A 21,023-nucleotide genomic window follows, 5' to 3' on the forward strand; every position below is an offset into this window, starting at 1 on the left:
GTTATGATATCGGCCAGTATTGAAATCTGACATGTATGATAAACATACTTGCGATCTAAAAGTCATATTCTTATTATCTTCCAGTGTAGTGAGAGCAGCTTTATCACAGTACTACGTCATACCGGACAGATTTCTGCCTGCTTGAACGACAACTCAGAAACAAATGAAAACATGAAATGACCCAGGGAATAGATAGAACATCACTCAGAGATGCACAAAAACAATATAACATTCAAATTGGATGAACCTTTCCTTTAAGGACTTTTACTGCACAGTGCTGAGCGATTTATAGAAAAAAATGTCAGGTTTCCGATTAAATTTTTTAACATTAAATGCACTATGCCTTTTGTGGGTTGAATGCTGTAACACAGAGTAAAACAATTAATAAAAAGTCCAATGACGGTAGTGACTGCCCATTACTGCTTATCATTTATTCACATGACGTTACTTTAATAAAAAGGAAAATCAAATAATTGAACACAAGTCAGTCAATTAGTTTTGTTTTTTTTTTAAATGGGGGGGGGGGGGGGGGGGGGGAAATTTCGGTTAATCGTTCAGCTGTAATACTACATGTACTGTGTACACAACGCTGAGCTGCAGTAATTAACACTTCTTAATAGCGTTAATACATTTAAATGTAATAACCACCTGGGGGCTAAATTAACCCAACGAAAACAAAATCAGTAAATTGTCCAAATCATCACTGATGTGTTGGGGGCATATTGGAGTGTTGTGCTCTGTCGTCAGTCAGCTGGTTGGTGATTAGGGACTGATTATGCTAACGAGTCTGTGAAATGATGAAAGAATAAACAACAGCGCTGCGAGCCAGCCTATCACGCTTCAATCACATCCATTATTGCGTCGGCCGTCATAACCCATTTCACCTATTAGCTACTAAAATGTGTTCCTGAAACAAACGCTAAATCGCAGAGGACACAACTGACCGGACATACTAATTACTCAATATGTTCACGATAATCTCCTCTGTTTCTCTGGAAAACGTCATAGAACCCCGTGGCATTTAAAATCAATGAAACACTTCACAACATCAAGATACTCATATCTCAGGTCTTGGTCTCTCATTTCCATATAAACACACCGTAGATACAGATGGTAAATGTTTTTTAAATGAGCCTGGTATGAGCTTGGGGGATAATTTGAGCCTATAATGAGGAAGGCAAGGCTATTGAGTGGGAGCTCATTGCTATTTGATGATGAAGCGCGGGGCAGTGAAGAAGCTTTGAAACCCCCAACAACCTTTCGAAGCTGTGTGTGTGTGTGTGTTGTGTGTGTGTGTGTGTGTGTGTGTGTGTGTGTGCTCTCTTATCTCGTCCGGCTCTTGTTGTTTATTGAGAGGCTCTCAGGGTCCAGGTAGTGGGTGGTATTATACACCAACATCATATCTCATTAGTGGACTACATAATGGACAGGATGCCCATTAGGAATGTCCGGGGAAAGAAACAGCCATGTCCCCCCAAGGTGGATAAGGTATCACAACCAGCTCACTAGAATATGCCAATAGAGACTCAAACATGGTGCAACATATCGACCAGAAGGCAATTCTACTGTAAACTCTGTTTATAACATTAACACAATCACATCAAACACTTAAGTCCTGCAGTGTGAACAAGGCTTAATGCTCAAATCTGTTTTGGACTACTGACTGTCAAACAGCACGTTACAAGTGACCAAATTGTATGTATGTGTGGTGTGTGGGTGGGTGTTCAGAAAGCAGTCATTTGCTGACATGGCTAGGCTAGTTGTCATAGTAACGACCGGTGTGTGCACAATGGTATAGGCTGATTGGTGGTGAACCCTGTGCTTCCTATCACTCAGAAGTTGTGTAGCAAGCTAAGGTGACAACAATGCCTGCCACGGTCTATTCCCATGTGCTTTGAATGTTCAAAATCATAGTGTAAGAACACTTTTAAAGCCTCGAAGGATAAGAGGATCCAACTTTCAAAACAAGTATTTTTGGCTAACCACGGCAGTCAACGAGACAGCTAGGTAGCGGTTTAGCTTTCTAGCACACTCATCACTAACAAGCTAGCTAGCTACCACGTGTTGTTATCAAACTGTCAGAGTAGCTAGCAAGCAACAAGATATGCCCAATAACAGTCTAAAAACCATTTGAGGGCAAATAAATCAGATTTGACCATTCAGACAAAGGCCAGTAATAGGATTTGTTTCTTACTTCAAACCACCTACGAATGAGGTTTGAAATATCAGAGTCTGTTCAGACTGCAGAAAAAAGAAAAAAAAAAGATTTGATTTCTGTCACTTCAAAACTGCCAATGTGAAAAAGGATTTAGTCATCTGCAGTTTGAGGGCACCAGTTGTGATTAAAGACAAACAAAACATGTCAGTGCTATCAAGCTTAAGGGGTCCATACAGGCACACTGAACACACACACACACACCTGAACAAAAACAACATGTTACTGTACCCGAAAGAGGCAGACTTCCACTTGCGGCAGGGGAAACCTCTCCTACAGCCGGCTGACACCAGACTGGCAGGGTTCTCTGTGACGTCGATGGGCAGAGAGGCATGTCTCCTGTAGAGAGAAACAGAACACAGTCATCACAACCTGACAGGAGCCATTTCATTTGAAACTGAATGACAGGATAAATGTGTGTGTGTGTGTGTGTGTGTGTGTGTGTGTGTGTGTGTGTGAGTGAGTGCCTCAGGATTGTTCCCCAGGTGACAAGGGGACCTTTTTATGGCACCTTTCTGCTTCACTCTCAACCTGATCACTCATTATCTTCATACGTCTATGTTTTAAAATGGTGTATTATTGTGTTTAGGATATTAAATCACGTACCCATGCTTTTCTTTTTAACACACATTTTAAAGAGAAAAGCATTCAGGGTTGTGTCCCAAACGAAACAACTACAAGTGTGCATACTCTAGTTCCTGAACGGCACAGCTAGGACAGCTCCAAAAAGCAACTTTATAGTTAAAGACTCTTCTTTGAGTCATAAAAATGCATTGAAATGACTTGAGAACTGCGCACACTTTGTAGAAGTGTGTGGCCATTTGGAAACACCAGTTGGTCCTCTCACTCAAACCCTTGTAATTTGTGATGTCTCTTGTTGTGCCTACCCCACATTTTTCAGGAACATTCTTATCATGTTACGGAATGTATCCAGAGCGTTCTACTTGGTCTAATCATTTTCCCATACTCTCCAAACTGTTCCCTTTCAATTGCTACCATGGTTCATATTTCTTCAGTGAGAAACATTTCTATGTCGCCGTATCCATATAGGCCAATTGAGTAAAGGGTTAATCACACTAAAGAACTCAATTTGATGGTCTTTTTTGAAAGCCTAGCACACATTACAATCTTTCCACAGACGAGATGTATTGCCTGGAAAATCTACAGTTTAATCTGGAGTCTACGGCATCATACATAATATATAACGTGGGGTTAACAAACACACTTCGTTTTTTCCCAAATCGCTCTTTCCTCATTCTAAAATGAAGCGGCTGAGCAGCAGGAGTACGGTTTTCATTATTCAGATGGTTCCGCTTGCATTATGATCTATTAACAGCTACACCATGGAAACGCAGTGGCTCGTAATATTAACAATTCAGTAGAACAACAGTATTTAGCGCAGGACACATGAAATGATCAATTCCCTAGAAAGATATATTTTCAAATTAGTGAATTAAAATCAGCAACATGACATTGATGAGATGTTTAGATCATATGCAGTAGAGCCATTTAAACAAAATGTTCAGCAGCTGTATGGATACATTCATCGTGAACACAGGAGGCACTAGGAATGAAACACAATGGTACAGTTCAGAGGTCACCTCCCAGAATACACCCGAACCTGCCCGGCGGCATAATGAAAGGTTCTGTCTATGGCAGCCGCTACAGCATAAATCTCATCGCCCTGAACACACTTCAATCCTACTTGTGAAAGAGGTAGGAGAGACATGGAGAAATGAAAAATAATTCCAAAGAAAGGACACAAAAGAAACAGAAAGTAATTGCCCATGTAGACAGAAGGTCAGGTTATTTGTAGTGTTTCTACAGTCTTTGTATGTTTGTGTTCGGCGCTGAATTCTATTCTGTCAAGGACCTCTCCTCCTGATGTCGTTATGGCCATCTCTCTCCTTCTTTATTATCATATACCTGATGTAGTTCTCCCCAGGAGCACTTCTCACTCATCTATAGAAGAGCTTCCATGATCCACCTTCGGCCCGCTGGTGCCGGGACCATTCCCTCTTCAGTCCACCACCAGTCTGCCATCAGTCTCTCAGAGGTGAGGACCTTCATTAAGCATGGAGCCATGTAACATCTGGCCTGAATGCTGAACAGCGGCCATTTTTCTCCATCACAGAACTCTGATCCCATCTGTCAGACACACAGAGCAGCAGGAAACGCTATCTGACATCTTTTATGAAAGCAGTTTGCTCAATTAGATTAACATTTGGCCTCAGTGTCTTCGCCAATGTTACATGAACAATATCTTGACTGGTGGGTAGGATGTGTGCAGTAATATTCTGTAATCCCTCTATTGAAATTCACAGCTATGTAAGAAAAGTAATTATAGTATGAATATAGGTGAGGAATTACAGTCGCCTTGTATTTCGGCATTATCACAGAGTATAATCAGTTCATGTCTTGCTTGAAAACACCTTCACAGAAAAGCCCAGAACGCTCCGTAAAAGTTTTTTAATTTCTCATTTCTGCACACAAGCCATGATTAATATCAGTTGCAAATTGAATCAAGGGCTGATGCCATTTACTGCCGTTTGAATTATTAATTTCACAAATGCTAATGTCCCATCTCTCTCGCTCCCTTTCTCCACTGAATGAGTTTGGGGAGCTGTGAACCATGAATTACTCTGATTTCTTTCCTCTATTAGTGACTGGCAGGGCTGCAGAGACCAAAACGGAGGCACACAGAGACACATCTCCAAATCGAAAATCAGCAATGGGTGTTACACAACTTCACTGGTAAATTGTATGAGAGCCTTTCTACCAGCCAGCAGGCTGAGGCAACTTAAAGGAAAATCATCATAAATAACCTCCGTTCTGCTTGGTCACCATAGATGGTGCAGTTTGTGAGTTCAGCTAGCGGGCTGTCTGTGCTGACTTGGATGTCATACAAGGTGACGCACGGTGCTGAGAATAATGGGAGGGGGGGGATATCAAAACAATACCAGGAAATAAATTCCAAGCCCTGAATGCTGATTGGCTGACAGCCATGTTATATATATTTATATACAGTGGCAAGAAAACGGGTGTGAACCCTTTGGAATTACCTGGATTTGTGCATAAATTGGTCATCAAATTTGATCTGATCTTCATCTAAGTCACAACAATAGACATAGTGTGCTTAACCTGTCTAGGACTGCGTTCTGTGTTCCGCTAACTTGTTCGATCAAGTTCACATTTATATCCAAAAACCTCAGTTTACATTTGGCTTTGCCTCCAAAACATCCCGTGAATTTGCACAGAGCCACATCAAATCACAGAAATACTCATAATAAACATTAATAAAAGATAAGTGTTATTCACAGATTTAAAGATATACTTCTCCTTAATGCAACCGCTGTGTCAGATTTCAAAAAAACTTAACGGAAAAAGCAAACCATGCAATAATCTGAGTACGGCGCTCAGAGACCAACACAACCCAAGAAGATATGTTGACAACATGGCGGATAAGTCAGCATTATAAATATTCACTTACCTTTGATGATCTTCGTCAGAATGCACTCCCAGGAATCCCAGCTCCACAATAAATGTTTGATTTGTTCCATAAAGTCCATCATATGTCCAAATTCCTCCTTGTTGTTCGCGCGTTCAGTACACAATCTAAACTCACGATGCGCAGGCAGGTCCAGGCAAAAGTTCAGACGAAAAGTCATATTACAGTCCGTAGAAACATGTCAAACGAAGTATAGAATCAATTTTTAGGATGTTTTTAACATAAATCTTCAATAATGTTCCAACCGGATAATTCCTTTGTCTGTAGAAAAGCTATGGAACAGAGCTCGCTCTCACGTGAACAAGCGTCACGAGCTCAAAGCATTCTGCCAGACCTCTGACTCATTCCCCTCTCATTCGGCCCCACTTCACAGTAGAAGCATCAGACAAGGTTCTAAAGACTGTTGACATCTAGTGGAAGCCTTAGGAAGTGCAACATGACCCATATCCCACTGTACCTTCAATAGGGAATGAGTTGAAAAACGACCAACCTCAGATTTCCCACTTCCTGGTTGGATTTTGTCTCAGGTTTTTGCCTGCCATATGAGTTCTGTTATACTCACAGACATCATTCAAACAGTTTTATAGTAACGACCGGTGTGTGCACAATGGTATAGGCTGATTGGTGGTGAACCTGGTGGTGTTTTCTATCCAAATATACTAATAATGTGCATATATTAGCAACTGGGATTGAGTAGCAGGCAGTTTACTCTGGGCACGCTTTTCATCCAAACGTGAAAATGCTGCCCCCTATCCATAACAAGTTAAACTAATAACACACAAATTATTGTATTTTTTCTTGTCTATATTGAATACATCATTTAAACATTCACAGTGTAGGTTGGGAAAAGTATGTGAACCCCTAGGCTAATGACTTTTCCAAAAGCTATTTGTAGTCAGAAGTCAGCTAACCTAGAGGCCAATCAATGAGCCGAGATTGGAGATGTTGGTTAGAGCTGCCCTGCCCTATAAAGAAACTCACCAAATTTGAGTTCGCTATTCACAAGAAGCATTGCCTGATGTGAACCATGCCTCAAACAAAAGAGATCTCAGAAGACCTAAGATTAAGAATTGTTGACTTGCATAAAGCTGGAAAAGGTTACAAAAGTATTTCTAAAAGACTTGATGTTCATCAGTCCATGGTAAGACAAGTTGTCTATGAATGGAGAAAGTTCAGCACTGTTCCTACTCTCCCTAGGAGTGGCCGTCCTGCAAAGATGACTGCAAGAGCACAGCGCAGAATGCTCAATGAGGTTAAGAAGAATCCTAGAGTGTCAGCTAAACACTTACAGAAATCTCTGGAACATGCTAACATCTCTGTTGACGAGTCTACGATACGTAAAACACTAAGCAAGAATAGTGTTCATGGGCGGACACCACAGAAGAAGCCACTGCGGTCCAACAAAAAAAAACATTGCTCCACGTCTGAAGTTTGCAAAAGAGCACCTGGATGTTCCACAGCGCTTCTGGCAAAATATTCTGTGGACAGATGAAACAGTTGAGTTGTTTGGAAGGAACACACAACACCATGTGTGGAGAAAAAAAAGGCACAGCACACAAACATCAAAACCTCATCCCAACTGTATTGTATGGTAATGTATGGTGGAGAGAGCATCACGGTTTGGGGTTGCTTTGCTGCCGCAGGGCCTGGACAGCTTGCCATCATCGACAGAAAAATAAATTCATTTTGCAGGAGAATGTTGCAGGAGAATGTCCATCCAGCTCTGGCTTTCCAAAACTCTGCCACGAGACAGCCATCTCACCTCATTGTGAAATATCAAGTCTCCGTATTCGGTCTGGTATTCCTCAGTGATTCAGTGCCCTCGCAATAATAATGTTCACCAGGCGCACGACTTGCTGCATCACATTCTGCAAGTCACAGTCTTTGAGTTTAGCCACAAGCGCTTCCTGATGAACGATACAATGAAACGTAACAAATTTGGGAATATCCTCTCTCTTGCGCATCAGGCCTATGAGTCCCTTCTCCTTCCCACGTTTGGGGCGCCGTCAGTCCACACAGATACCACATTTGACCAGTCAATATGATTAAATCAGCATAAAATGTAACAAGGGCTTTCAGAATATCCTCTCCTCGTGTTTGCCCCTGAAGGGGCAGTAAACATAAAAGTTCCTCTCTGAACGACTCGTTTTGAGGGAAGCGGACCCAAACACATAATTGGGCAATGTCACTTACATTTAGTGCTTTCGTCAAGCGCAATACTAAAACACTGCGCTACGGATATGTCAGTCAACAGTTGCTTACCGACGTCCTCGCCTACGTCTTCTATATGTCTGAGGACAAAAAACATTATTTGACAATCTCCGCATCTGTGAAGGCCTTCTTGTTTGCCTCTGTCGTAACAGTGCTAGATCTGTCCATCATCTGTTGTTGTCCTTTGAGTTGCGCTATTTTGATATTTCTGGAGGTTGCTTTGTGGCGGATATGTTTTGTCAAAGTGGGCATGGTGTGACTGAAAATGTCGCTCTAAATTTGCTTGTTTAAAACAATTGACTGCTTTCTGGCAAATAAGACAGACAAAGTGAGCTAGTTCCATCATGTTGTAAAAAAAATACTTGTCTGTCCATTTCTTTTGGAACTTTCTGTGTTCTTCTTGAATCGACCGTATCCTTCTCTTAGCCACGTTAGCTAGCTGCATTTTCCCGCCGCCATCTCTATGACTTTCCTGGTTCTCCTGGTGTTTGTTCGTTCATAGCTGTCACGTTGTTCTCCAGCTCTTCCCCCTCATTTTCCTTGTCAGTATATTTACGTTTCTTTTTTTTAACAATACATCGTTCCATGTCGACCAGACTGCAAAAATAGCTAGTAGCAAACTGATGTGTCGGTCGCTGAAGCTGAGCAGTTGCGTTCTATTTCGACCTTTCTGTTCAACAGCTGCGCTATACTGCCATCTGTCTGCCGCCCAGAGAACAATAGACATTGTGATTCAGGCCTGCATTAAACACATTGAACTGAAATTGTATCATTGTTATGTACTATGAATGGAAAATAATAAAATGGTAATAAAATGTGGGAAAGTCAAGGGGTTTGAATGGTTTCCGAATGCATTTTTCCCGAATACGTTTGAGCGGTAGATCTCGGCTTGCATTTTGACTCAAAAAGTGATCTTGAATCAGACCCCTGGTCTGACCATGTGCGATAATGCTGTAAACAAGCAAAACAGTGCAGCGAAATCAACAAATTTATAAGACATTTTTAATGATTCAAAGTCGGGATAATGTGTATCCAAATCTGTACTGTGTTGTGGTATCAACAAATTGCATATCTGCTTCTCATAGGTTTTGAAAACGAATCAGAAATAAACAGCGCAACGAGGAAGCGTCAAGAATCACTTAGCAAAGACTATGGAGGTGAAAGTGGCGCTCTCGAAACGTTCAAACAGAAACTGCATTAGCCCACCACTATATATATATATATATACACATTATATATGCCATTTTTATTAGGTACACCACTTGTTCACGAGAAGTGCTCACTCCTACAGAGAGTGAGTCACGTGACCATGGCTTGCTATATAAAAGGAGACAGACAGGCATCGAGGCATTCAGTTACTGTTCGATTGTATGTTAGAATGGCCAAAATGAGTGACCTAAGCAATGTCGAGGATGGTATGATCGCCAGAGTCAGGCGCGCCGGTTCCAGTATCTCAGAATCTCTTAAAACAGCCCTAAGTAGGGAGTTATTCACATGATAATCCCTGGGTTCTCATGCCTTATAGCTTAATCATTTGTCCAGAATGTTTTCAGTCTGACAGGGGCCTGTGTGCGTTTTAAAACAGAGGATGGAGGGAGTACAACGGTAGGACAAATCTCCTCCTCGGTGGGCCGTTATCAAAGTTCACCATCACTCTCCATGGCGATGAGATATACGCTCATGAGCAGTAGAGGACAACCTTGTTTGATCCCAACGAAGTGCAGTTGGGAAAACGTTTCAAAACGTTTCCCCTGGAGAACACTTCGAATGAATCCAGAGGCAAGGTGCAGTGGCAGCGGAGTACAGCAGACACCTCTTCTACCCAGGGACCACAGTGAGTCCGCATGCAGCGACAGTTCCTGGCATCGCACTGTGACTGAGCAAGGTGCAAGCTTGCAGGTTAAGCAGTAGGTTAAACAGTTCTGTCTTACTGTGGTCACCTTGGCACAGACATGTCCTGCTCCCCTGTTGATATAGCCCTGAGGTTCAAATGCAACATTAGTCCAGGTCTGTGTAATAGCTGTACATCTAAGATTTACCACCCGCCCTACCCGAGGTCACTTCATGTGTGAAGCGCTAAAAAATGATCTGAAAAAAAGGTGCAATTCTGTATAATTGCACATTCACTCAACCACCATCACATCCTCATTATGCTACAGTATGTACGGGCTACAAAACATGACAGCGGTGTCTTCATCAGCTACTGGATGTTTTAACACATAAGAAGAAGGCATTGGCCTGAACACGAGGGATCAGAGCCGGTGCTTTGTTCTCTCTCCTTCACAGTAATAACAGAGAGGGATTAGAAAACCTATTTCAGTCTCCACACCGCCCTGCTGACAATGACAAGGGAATGAAAAGCCACTGATTCTGTCAGGCCTCTTGTTGCAAAGCGCTTCCGTCGAGCCTCTACAGACTTGGGGTGGCAGGTAGCCTAGTGGTTAGAGCGTTGGGCCAGTAACCGAAAGGTTGCTGGATCAAATCCCCCGAGCTGACAAGGTAAAAATCTGTCGTTCTGCCCCTGAACAAGGCAGTTAACCCACTGTTCCACGGTAGGCTGTCATTGTAAATAAGAATTTGTTCTTACCTGACTTGCCTAGTTAAATAAAGGTAATTTAAAAAGGCAAGCAACATCACCACATTGAGCATGGTTATTTATATGCACACAATAAATGTGACTATTGTGGATAGTCGGGTTAATATAATAGTTTGTTTAAAACGTTTACCTGCTTTGCAAGAAGAACAATTCCCCTAATAATACTGTTTTCATGACAGTATTATTAATCCATAATCAGTTTAAAGCTGATTCATTAGTGTGCATGCAAACATACTCAGTGTCAATCCGCTTTGGACCCACATTACTCCTCCACGTGTCACAGGAGGAACCTCATTCAGGAAAACAGAATGACAACGACTGGCTACTACGACTGGAAGCTATACGGATGTTCTATGATCAAATCGTTTCACAATAACAATGAAAATCGGATTCAATCTAGAGAGATGGTAGAGATGGTAGAGAGTTGATCACTACCATGCACTTACCTGTAGTTCCTGTGTTTCGAAAATCATTAGGATAATGTTACTACCCTTTTGTGGAACACACACAAACGTACTTATTTGCACACTCTGAAAAAACAGGAAGTGTTATTCAAATATTTATCGCGCTTGGATGAACATTGCTTTCATTCATCCCCAGCCCTCGTACTGTATTGAGTGTCTGTCTGACTGTGACTGCTGGTGAGCTCTCCAGCTCCCTCCAGCCCATTGTTCCCTGCTAGTCAGGGTTTATGAACGAGTGCTGCTTTACACATCAAAACCAGGTCGTTGAGGCTGTTCTGAGGCTGTTCACACCAGCAGTCAAGTCAGTCTCTCACACTGCTGGCTGGCTCCTAATCACGTCTGAATGAAGCCATCCATTTTGATTAGCGGAGAAGGCCAATTAATCACAGCCATGTTGTTATTCTTCTCTCATTAGTTCCTCTACACGTCTGCTCACTGTCAGCTACGGTACCTCACCTCGGAAAAGCAAAGCCAAATCCTCAGGTACAATGACTTTTCCATGTTTAATGATAGCGAGAGCTAGCTAACTAGGTATGCAATGCACTAGATTTTAAACAGCCAGGCTCAGTTTAGGTCATGGTGTAGCTGCATATTAACACGCAAGAGACTTGTAAGCAAGCTATGAGCCTAGTGAGTGAGCCTAGTGAGTGTCGCAAGAGAGTGGTACCTCAGTGGTCGTGGAGTGGTTTTGAATTTGAAGAGCCTGGCTTACTTTGAGCTTCAGTATTCTATATCAAAAGGGAAAGACTAGGGTCTGTGATATAGAGCACCGTTTCGGTCTTTACGTGTCAAAAAAAGATACATGTCAAATAACACTATTTGATGTGCCAAGTAAGCTTGGTGACCATTCAGGACCTGAATGTGACTGCACATCACATAATAACGTAACACGTTCATGAATTTTGGACACAGTGATTACACATTGATTACACCATCACCATATTTCATAGCAATTCACCGGTATGTATGCTATGATTCTGGTAAAGTTTTTTCGGTCACCTCCCGCTGCCGCACGAGGCAGACATACACTTCCCTAAGCTCTCAGGCAGTGCTGGTCAGAAATAAGCTAGTTAGTTGTTGGAGGCAAACAATGTTCTCCTCCAAAAACACAGCAAAACAATCTGTTTCAGTAGCTATACTTAGCTAGCTAGCTATCTAGCTAGGTGTCATCATCTAAAATACCCCTAATTTATAAGACAGTTGTTGTATTTGGGTGATGATCCCATGCTTAGTCATGCTTATAATGTTAGCATGGGGCGACAAGGTACTGTAGCTGGCTAGCTTGTTTAGTTTGTTAGCTAGCTAGCTTGCAGGCAGAAGCGGCAGGATCACCATCCTATCTCCCCTGCCTCTGGGATGGTTGCATGTCAGGGAGAACGTTGGACTACCAAGCTAACAATTTTTATCCTGCTCATTTGATCCTGATCTTATTTCAAATGCTCACACAGACATTTTCCCATTCGGTCTAACAAATAACGGCTTATATAATAACAGCGTTATTACCAACGCTGTATTTTAAACACATTGTGACACGTGTGTGTGCTTGTTTGCAGACTTATTTTTTTTACAGCTTTGACAGCGCTACTGACCGTAGTGGTGACACTTGGCTTGCTAAATGCAGATTCGGCGCAAACATTCTAAAATATAATTGTGTTATTTGACACGTCAAATGATCAGTTTTATAAGACGGGTCAAATATTGTTATTTGACTTGTATCTTTTAAATCACACGCAAAAACCCAAACGGCATCCCATACTGTGAGGCTGTAGGTCTTTGCTAGTTGTCTCGGGACTGTATTAGTGCTGAACGTAGTGGTGGATGTTGAAGCGATTTCGCTCAGCCGGACCCTGGTTTTACGTATTGATGTCGAAAGACTATAGACATACACACAACGTGAATTTCTGTCTGGGGAGTGTATTACCAGTGGTAGCAGTCGATGCATACTAGCTCTTGGATGACAAAAAGTGTAGATGAAATAGCGTTTGCTACTGTAGCTATGATGATTGACACTACCCATGTGTTTGGATAAAGGCTTAATTAGCGGGATGGGTTATTGGCCAGTTCTCAGAAAGCCTGATAGCGGATTGAAGAGGCCCAAGTCTCTTGTGTTTCACAGTTTGAGGTCTGGCAGACACGCAGCATCTTTAGTACACTGGCTCTGCTGGTGATGCTGCTCAGTGGGTGAGCACACACACAGCACACACACACGCAGCACACACACACACACACACACACACACACAAACACAGGAAAAGACAACGACAGGCAGGCACCTCTGGGGCTCAGCCCTCTCTTTCACCTTCGCCTCAGTAAGAGAGGACAGTACGTAACACAAGAGGCCGGAGCACAACAAATAACATGGGAGGAAAGAACAGAGATGGCCTGAATCTAATATACAGTTGAAGTCAGAAGTTTACACTTAGGTTGGAGTCATGAAAACTCGCTTTTCAAACACTCCATACATTTCTTGTTAACAAACTATAGTTCTTGCAAGTCGGTTAGGACATCTACTTTGTGCATGACACAAGTAATTTTTCCAACAATTGTTTACAGACAGATTATTTCACTTATAACTCATTGTATCACAATTCCAGTGGGTCAGAAGGTTACATACACTAAGTTGACTGTGCCTTTTAACAGCTTGGAAAATTACATCATGGCTTTAGAAGCTTCTGATAGGCTAATTGACATCATCTGGGTCAATTGGAGGTGTACCTGTGGATGTATTTGTGCCTCTTTGCTTGACATCATGGTAAAATCAAAAGAAATCAGCCAAGACCTCAGAAAATACATTGTAGACCTCCACAAGTCTGGTTCATCCTTGGGAGCAATTTCCAAATGCCTGAAGGTACCACTGTACATCTGTACAAACAATAGTACGCAAGTATAAACACCATGGAACCACGCAGCCGTCATACAGCTCAGGAAGGAGAAGCGTTCTGTCTCCTAGAGATTAACGTATTTTCCTGCGAAAAGTGCAAAACAATAATAGAACAGCAGCAAAGGACCTTGTGAAGATGCTGGAGGAAACAGGTACAAATGTATCTATATCCACAGTAAAACGAGTCCTATATCGACATAACCTGAAAGGCCGCTCAGCAAGGAAGAAGCCACTCCTCCAAAACCGCCATAAAAAAGCCAGATCGCACTTTTTGGAGAAATGTCCTCTGGTCTAATGTAACAAAAATAGAACTATTTGGCCATAATGACCATCGTTATGTCTGGAGGAAAAAGGGGGATGCTTGCAAGCCGAAGAACACCATCCCAACCGTGAAGCACGGGGGTGGCAGCATCATGTTGTGGGGGTGCTTTGCTGCAGGAGGGACTGGTGCACTTCAAAATAGATGGCATAATGAGGAAAATTATGTGGATATATTGAAGCAACATCTCAAGACATCAGTCAGGAAGTTAAAGCTTGGTCTCAAATGGGTCCTCCAAATGGACAATGACCCAAGCATACTTCCAAAGTTGTGGCAAAATGGCTTAAGGACAACAAAGTCAAGGTATTGGAGTGGCCATCACAAAGCCCTGACCTCAATCCTATAGAAAATATGTGGGCAAAACTGAAAAAGTGTGTGTGAGTAAGGAGGCCTACAAACCTGACTCAGTTACACCAGCTCTGTCAGGAGGAATGGGCCAAAATTCACCCAACTTATTGTGGGAAGCTTGTGGAGGGCTACCCGAAACGTTTGACTCAAGTTAAACAATTGAAATGTAATGCTACCAAATAGTAATTGAGTGTATGTAAACTTCTGACCCACTAGGAATGTGATGAAATAAATAAAAGCTGAAATAAATCACTACTATTATTCTGACATTTCACATTCTTAAAATAAAGTGGTGATCCTAACTAAACTAAGACAGGGAATTTTTACTAGGATTAAAAATCAGGAATTGTGAAAAACGTAAATTAAATGTATTTGGCTAAGGTGTATTTGGCTAAGCTGTATGTAAACTTCCGACTTCATCTGTATACCAACAGCGGTGGAAAAAGTACCCAATTGTCATACTAAAAGTAAAGATACCTGAATAGAAGTCACCCAGTAAAATACTACTGGAGTAAAAGTCTAAAAGTATTTGGTTTTAAATATACATAAGTACCACAAGTAAACGTAATTGTTGTACTTATGTATCAAAAGTAAAAGTATAATCATTTCAAGTTCCTTATATGAAGCAAACGTGTTGTTTTCTTAATTTACAGATAGCCAGGGGCACACTCCAACACATAATTTACAAGCAAAGCATTTGTGTTTAGTGAGTCCGCTACATCAGAGGCAGTAGTGTGTGAATTACTTTTGGGTGTCAGGGAAAAGTAAACAGTACATTCTTTTCTCTCGGAATGTAGTGGAGTAAAAGTTGTCAAAAATATAAATGGTAAAGTAAAGCACAGATACCAAAAAACGACTTAAGTAGTACTTTAAAGTATTTTTACACCAATGTATATCAAACAACACAAACTCAGCTCCTCTCGGGTTCTCTCCATTCTCACAGACAACACTTGAGAGGCAGGAGGAAGAGTGTAATTCACCATCTGCTTCACAGGAGCATATGTGCTGCTTACCCAAGATATTACATCTATATACTATGGAGAGAAGGAGCTGGAGACAACTAGGTTTATTTACTAGGGACTGGGAAGCAAAGCACCTCTACTCAACATGCCAGTCATGTTTCCCAGCCCTAGGCACATCACATCAGTGATGTATGCTTATTCCAGCTTTAAATCACTCCACTGCTTCACATTTACTGAGACACTCCCATACAAATCTCATGCCACAGAGACTGTATAACTAAAATACAACAGTTAATTGTACTCAATGCAGCCAAGGATTGCACTCAACACAACCTTGGGTTGCACTCAACACTCAAACCCATCATAATGGCCACTAGTGGACATTGAGACACGTCATCAGCACCTAGCTGCTACTATCATCACCAGAGGACAATCACTCATGTCTCTGCTACTGTAGCATGTTTTGTCACAGGGTTCGTCAGCTATAGACCGGAGAATGTAGGGCCTCATAAGTTATCTAGAACCAGAACCTACTCAAGAGAGATCGGTGGGCGGAGAGAGAGCGAGAAAGAGAGAGAGATGAGTGAGGGAGGGAGAGGAAGAGAGAGGAAAACAGAGAGAAAGACAGACAGAGAAAGAGTGTCCTTGGTCAGAGTTAATAAAGTCCTAGCTGAATACGTGCATTACATCATGAGTAATGGTGTACATACCTGACCATTCTGGAGATGTCACATTCAGATCTGAAAAACAAAGAGGCAATAGATTAGTGTGTTAATCAATTCATTGTAAGTTGATTTATATTAACTGACATTCAATACTAGCGCACAGTATATGGAAAAATCTAATTGAAACAAATTATCAATTAATCAAGGACGAGATCACAATATAAATGACTAGCTATCTAGCTTGGTTTCTTCATTCAGTCAGTGATTAAGTATAGTGTTATATAAGACATATTACAGGGACCCTGCAGCTCCGAGCACTTTGCTAAGAGTTGCCTACAATAGAAAAGACCAAACTGAACAGATAAGTTAGGCCAATTACACGGAAACTGAATTACACTGAGAATCAAATTGTTCCCTTTAAAATGTATGCCAAAAAGAAACCACTGATTTCAAAAGTTTAACAAATCATACAACACATTATTAAAAATGTACATAAGTATTCAGACCCTTTGCTATGAGACTCGAAATTGAGCTCAGGTGCATCCTGTTTCCATTGATTATCCTTGAGATGTTTCTACAACTTGGAGTCCACCTGTGGTAAATTCAATTGATTGGACATGATTTAGAAAGGCACACACACCTGTCTATATAAAAGGTCCCACAGTTGACAGTACATGTCAGAACAAAAACCAAGCCATGAGGTCGAATGAATTGTCCATAGATCTCCGAGGCAGGATTGTGTCAAGATACAGATCTTGTTTCCCATGGTCCGAGAGTCCTTTAGGTGCCTTTTGGTGCCTTCTCCTTCTCCCAAGGCCCTTCCCCTCCTAGGAAGGGTTCCAAAAAATGTCTGCAGCATTGAAGGTCCCCAAGAACAGAGTGACCTCCATTCTTAAATGGAAGAAGTTTGGAACCACCAAGACTCTTCCTAGGAGGGGAAGGGTCATGGGAGAAGGAGAAGGGCCTTGGTCAGGGAGGTGACCAAGATCCTGATGGACACTCTGACAGAGTTCCAGCGTACCTCTGTGCAGATGGGAGAACCTTCCAGAAGGACAACCTTCTCTGCAGCACTCCACCAATCAAGTCTTGATGGTAGAGTGGCAGAGGGAAGCCACTCCTCCGTAAAAAAGCAAATGACAGTCCACTTGGAGTTTGCCAAAAGGCACCTAAAGGACTCTCAGACCATGAGAAACAAGATTCTGTGGTCTGATGAAACCAAGACTGAACTCTTTGGCCTGAATGCCAAGCGTCAAATCTGGAGGAAACCTGGCACCCTCCCTACGGTGAAGCATGGTGGTGGCAGCATCATACTGTGGGGATGTTTTTCAGCGGCAGGGACTGGGAGACCAGTCAGGATCGAGGGAAAGATGAACAGAGCAAAGTACAGAGAGATCCTTCATGAAAACCTGCTCCAGAGCGCTCAGGACCTCAGACTGGGACCTTCCAACAGGACAACGACCCTAAGCACAGAGCCAAGACAACGCAGGAGTGGCTTCGGGACAAGTCTCTTAATGTCATTGAGTCTCCCAGCCAGAGCCCAGACTTGAACCCGAGCGCTGTAATCGCTGCCAAAGGTGCTTCAACAAAGTACTGAGTAAAGAGTCTGAATACTTATGTAAAATGTGATAGTTTTAGTTTTAAATTTGCGAGAAAAAAAAAATATTTTTTTTTTTTGCTTTGTCGTTATAGGTTATTATTAAGACTAACTTAACAAAATGTGGGAAATGTCAAGGGGTTTGAATACTTTCCAAATGCATTGTACCAACAATACCACATGAAACAAAGAAACCAAGTTGAAATCCCTGACAATATATCTTACAACAATAATATTTGCAAAGAATCCAACGCAATTAGATCCCCATTCGATTGATAGTCAGGGTTTATTGAGAGATGACGATATCCCCACCGTGCCACCATGCTAATAATGATAGAGGCATGGCTCTAGTTGGCCACAAGCTGTGCTGGAAAGGAGCTCCACTTTCTTTTTTAGATACTCCAGAGAGCCCAAGACAAAGCTAGTGGTTAGAATTCCTCATTTCAACCTTTAGGTATCAAAAACTGTTTTACAAGGAGGACTGTATGGGAAGAGGATAGTGCTCACTTGAGGGAGGGTTTCAATTCATTTGGAGGTGTATTGTGACCTGGAATGAACGTAGAAAATACATTGGATTTGAGAAAAAAAGTTATCAACCAGAACTGTACAATGTATGATGTCCAAACTTGTTAAACATAGACGTCTATAATTGTTTTAGATTTGGTCTGTACCAACCAAATGTGGTCTTGTTTGGGGGCGGAGCTCATTACAATAATAGCCAGTGCGTAGAATAATAACCAAATATGCAAAATAAGGACATTACATATTTCTACCTTTGTGTACCTATTCAGGATACATCACCATGAAGAGAATGATATTCGTATCCATAATTATGCATTCTGTATAGTACAGATCAGGGACCCGTAATTGCGTTACCGGATGTAAATCCACTTCACCTACTGTAGGTCGCTGACACCCCATTCCTTCTGCAGACATCTTTGAATCTCAATTCAGAAAACGTGGTCTCATTAAAAACTGAGCGAGATTTTACTGTAATTCTGTTACCAAATTTTGCATCTGCACAGTTCTTCCAGTAAATGTGTTTTGTGAACATTTTTGTAAATTATTCAAAGTAGTCCTTGTGCATAGAGTTATATGGTTTGTAGGCTGGGTAATTGCCAGGGACCCCACGATACGATATTATTACCATACGTTGGTGCCGATACAATACGTATTGCGATTCTCACGATTCTATATGTATTGCGATTCGATACTGTGATTTTATTGCAATTTGATGTTCCAATCATTTTGCTCACCATATGTCTGCTGCAGAGGGACAAGAGACACATCAGAAAACACGTTTTGATCAGTCGTGTAAAATAAAAAAGTGCTGAAACCAAATTGCCTCACTATTTCAAAAGAAGATGGAGAACAAGCTAATGTTGGGGTTTGTTCCTTGTTCCTTGTCAATCATTGGCTCATTGGTGAAATTAGCTTTCAGACAATATCTTTAAGTAAATCGATCATTCATTTATTAATGCAATTGCAGACAGAAGTTGAGAACAGGAACATAGCACGCATGTTTCCGAGTAAGTTCTGCAAATTGTTCTGCAGTGCCTACGTCATTACCTTCTACTCATGAGACCAAAACCATGCCTACACAGCTATATAAACAAGAGTTTTAGTGTTATCTAAAAGCTCAGCAGTAAATGTCCACTCCCCAAGTTGATTTATAGTGGAATGTCTGACTAGTCTCTAATCTCTTACACTCCCCAACAGAGTTCTGTCTCAGTCACACATTTCTCAGACAGTTTCTTTATAAGAGGCAGAGATTAGAAAAGACTGGAACAATATTAAACCTTTATGATGAATATATATATATTGTTCATCTGTAGTCTAAGACCCTATAAATGTAAGGAGGGGTCTTATAACCCCTCCCCTTCTATTAATACAACATAAGCATAATCAATTATTATAATACATCAAACATTTGGTACAGCCCCTATCATGACCCCAAGGTGAACCCCCGACACTATGAAGGAAACATACTGGAGTTTTGGTACAGGTACAGACGACTAGCACAAAACAAATTGTGATATTGTCAAAACAATGTCATCAAAAATAATATCCCGGAGTGTAACTATTTTTTTTCTCCCATCACTAATCGTTTGTTACATTTTGAAATCAACGGTTTTTGTTTGGCATACATTTTAAAGTGAAAAATGTGAGTCAGAGTAATTCCGTTAACGTGGTATTGCACAAATGCCACTCTACCGTTAAGGGAAACTGCTCTGTACATGGCTGTTCTCTGGAACACAGCCATCAGGGCCAATATAGCTACATTTCTGTGCACACTGATGGCCTAGCCATTCTCCTCACACGGAGTACCTTCCTCGGCATAATCATTAATTATGAATGGACAGGAAATTGCTTGAGTTACTTACTGAAAGGGATAGTTACTGGGGGGGGGGGGGGGGGGGAGTCCATCTCGAGGTGTCATAAATCCCCCCAACGTAAATAATATTTTCACATGAACCTCCCCTTGTACTGTAAAACAAAAGCCCCCCCCCCCCATTGAATTTAATCAAAAATAATGATTACGACCACAAATAAGAACTGTAGTGAGCCTGTGTTTATAAAAGTCGCTATCGACTCTGTCACTTCGGCCTGCTCTTCACAGTCGAAGCCACGCAGGGCTACGGCCCAGAAGGGTTGAGTGTTCGCCGACCACCACGGATGAGCTCACTCTACCTGCCTGTTTCATTACACTTTGATCAGACCCGGCTGCAGACAATGATCAGCTAGGGGGGGGGGGGGGAAATCAGATTTTCAACATTCTGGTGCTATATTTATAATTATAGAAAATATATGCACCAACAGGTTTCTGTGCCAATGCACCAGACAACCAATAAGAAAAGCATAACTGTATACCGATTACCAACTTTGGGACACCACAATCAAATAGACTATGTCAATCTCAACAAACAGAAAATCCATCCCTCCCTACATTATATCCAGTATCGAAGGCTTGGCTTGACAATCTCTGAATGTCATTCAACTTTTTGGTGTTTTGTAACAGATGTCCGCGGTTCTAAAACATCAGTGCTCTGTTGAATTGGCGCCTTTTCCTTGACCATGTTGCTATGTGCATAATAGCAAAGTTGATCAGCATATTAGTGTTGAGAACAATGCGGCGGGGGCAGCAGTGGAGTTAGGAGACAAGAAAACAGCTCTTGCCTTAATTGTCTAAGAAAAGTGAGAAAAGACTGGAACAACTTTTTAAATGTAACCTTTATTTAACTCGGCAAGTCAGTTAAGAA

General features: G+C 41.6%; 1 protein-coding gene across 1 annotated transcript in view; it reads right to left on the bottom strand.

The window, feature by feature from the left end:
• Positions 1-2,312: 2,312 nt before the first annotated feature.
• LOC120058751 overlaps positions 2,313-21,023 on the bottom strand; it is a 56,311-nt gene continuing 37,600 nt past the window's right edge. The window contains exons 2-4 of the mRNA XM_039007491.1: positions 16,215-16,244; positions 2,447-2,554; positions 2,313-2,316 (exon numbers count right to left, since the gene is read on the bottom strand). Coding sequence (XP_038863419.1) covers positions 2,313-2,316; positions 2,447-2,554; positions 16,215-16,244 — 142 coding nt within the window. The remainder of the gene's footprint in view (positions 2,317-2,446; positions 2,555-16,214; positions 16,245-21,023) is intronic.

This window comes from Salvelinus namaycush, chromosome 14, assembly GCF_016432855.1.
Source record: "Salvelinus namaycush isolate Seneca chromosome 14, SaNama_1.0, whole genome shotgun sequence".
NCBI classification, from domain to species: Eukaryota; Metazoa; Chordata; class Actinopteri; order Salmoniformes; family Salmonidae; genus Salvelinus; species Salvelinus namaycush.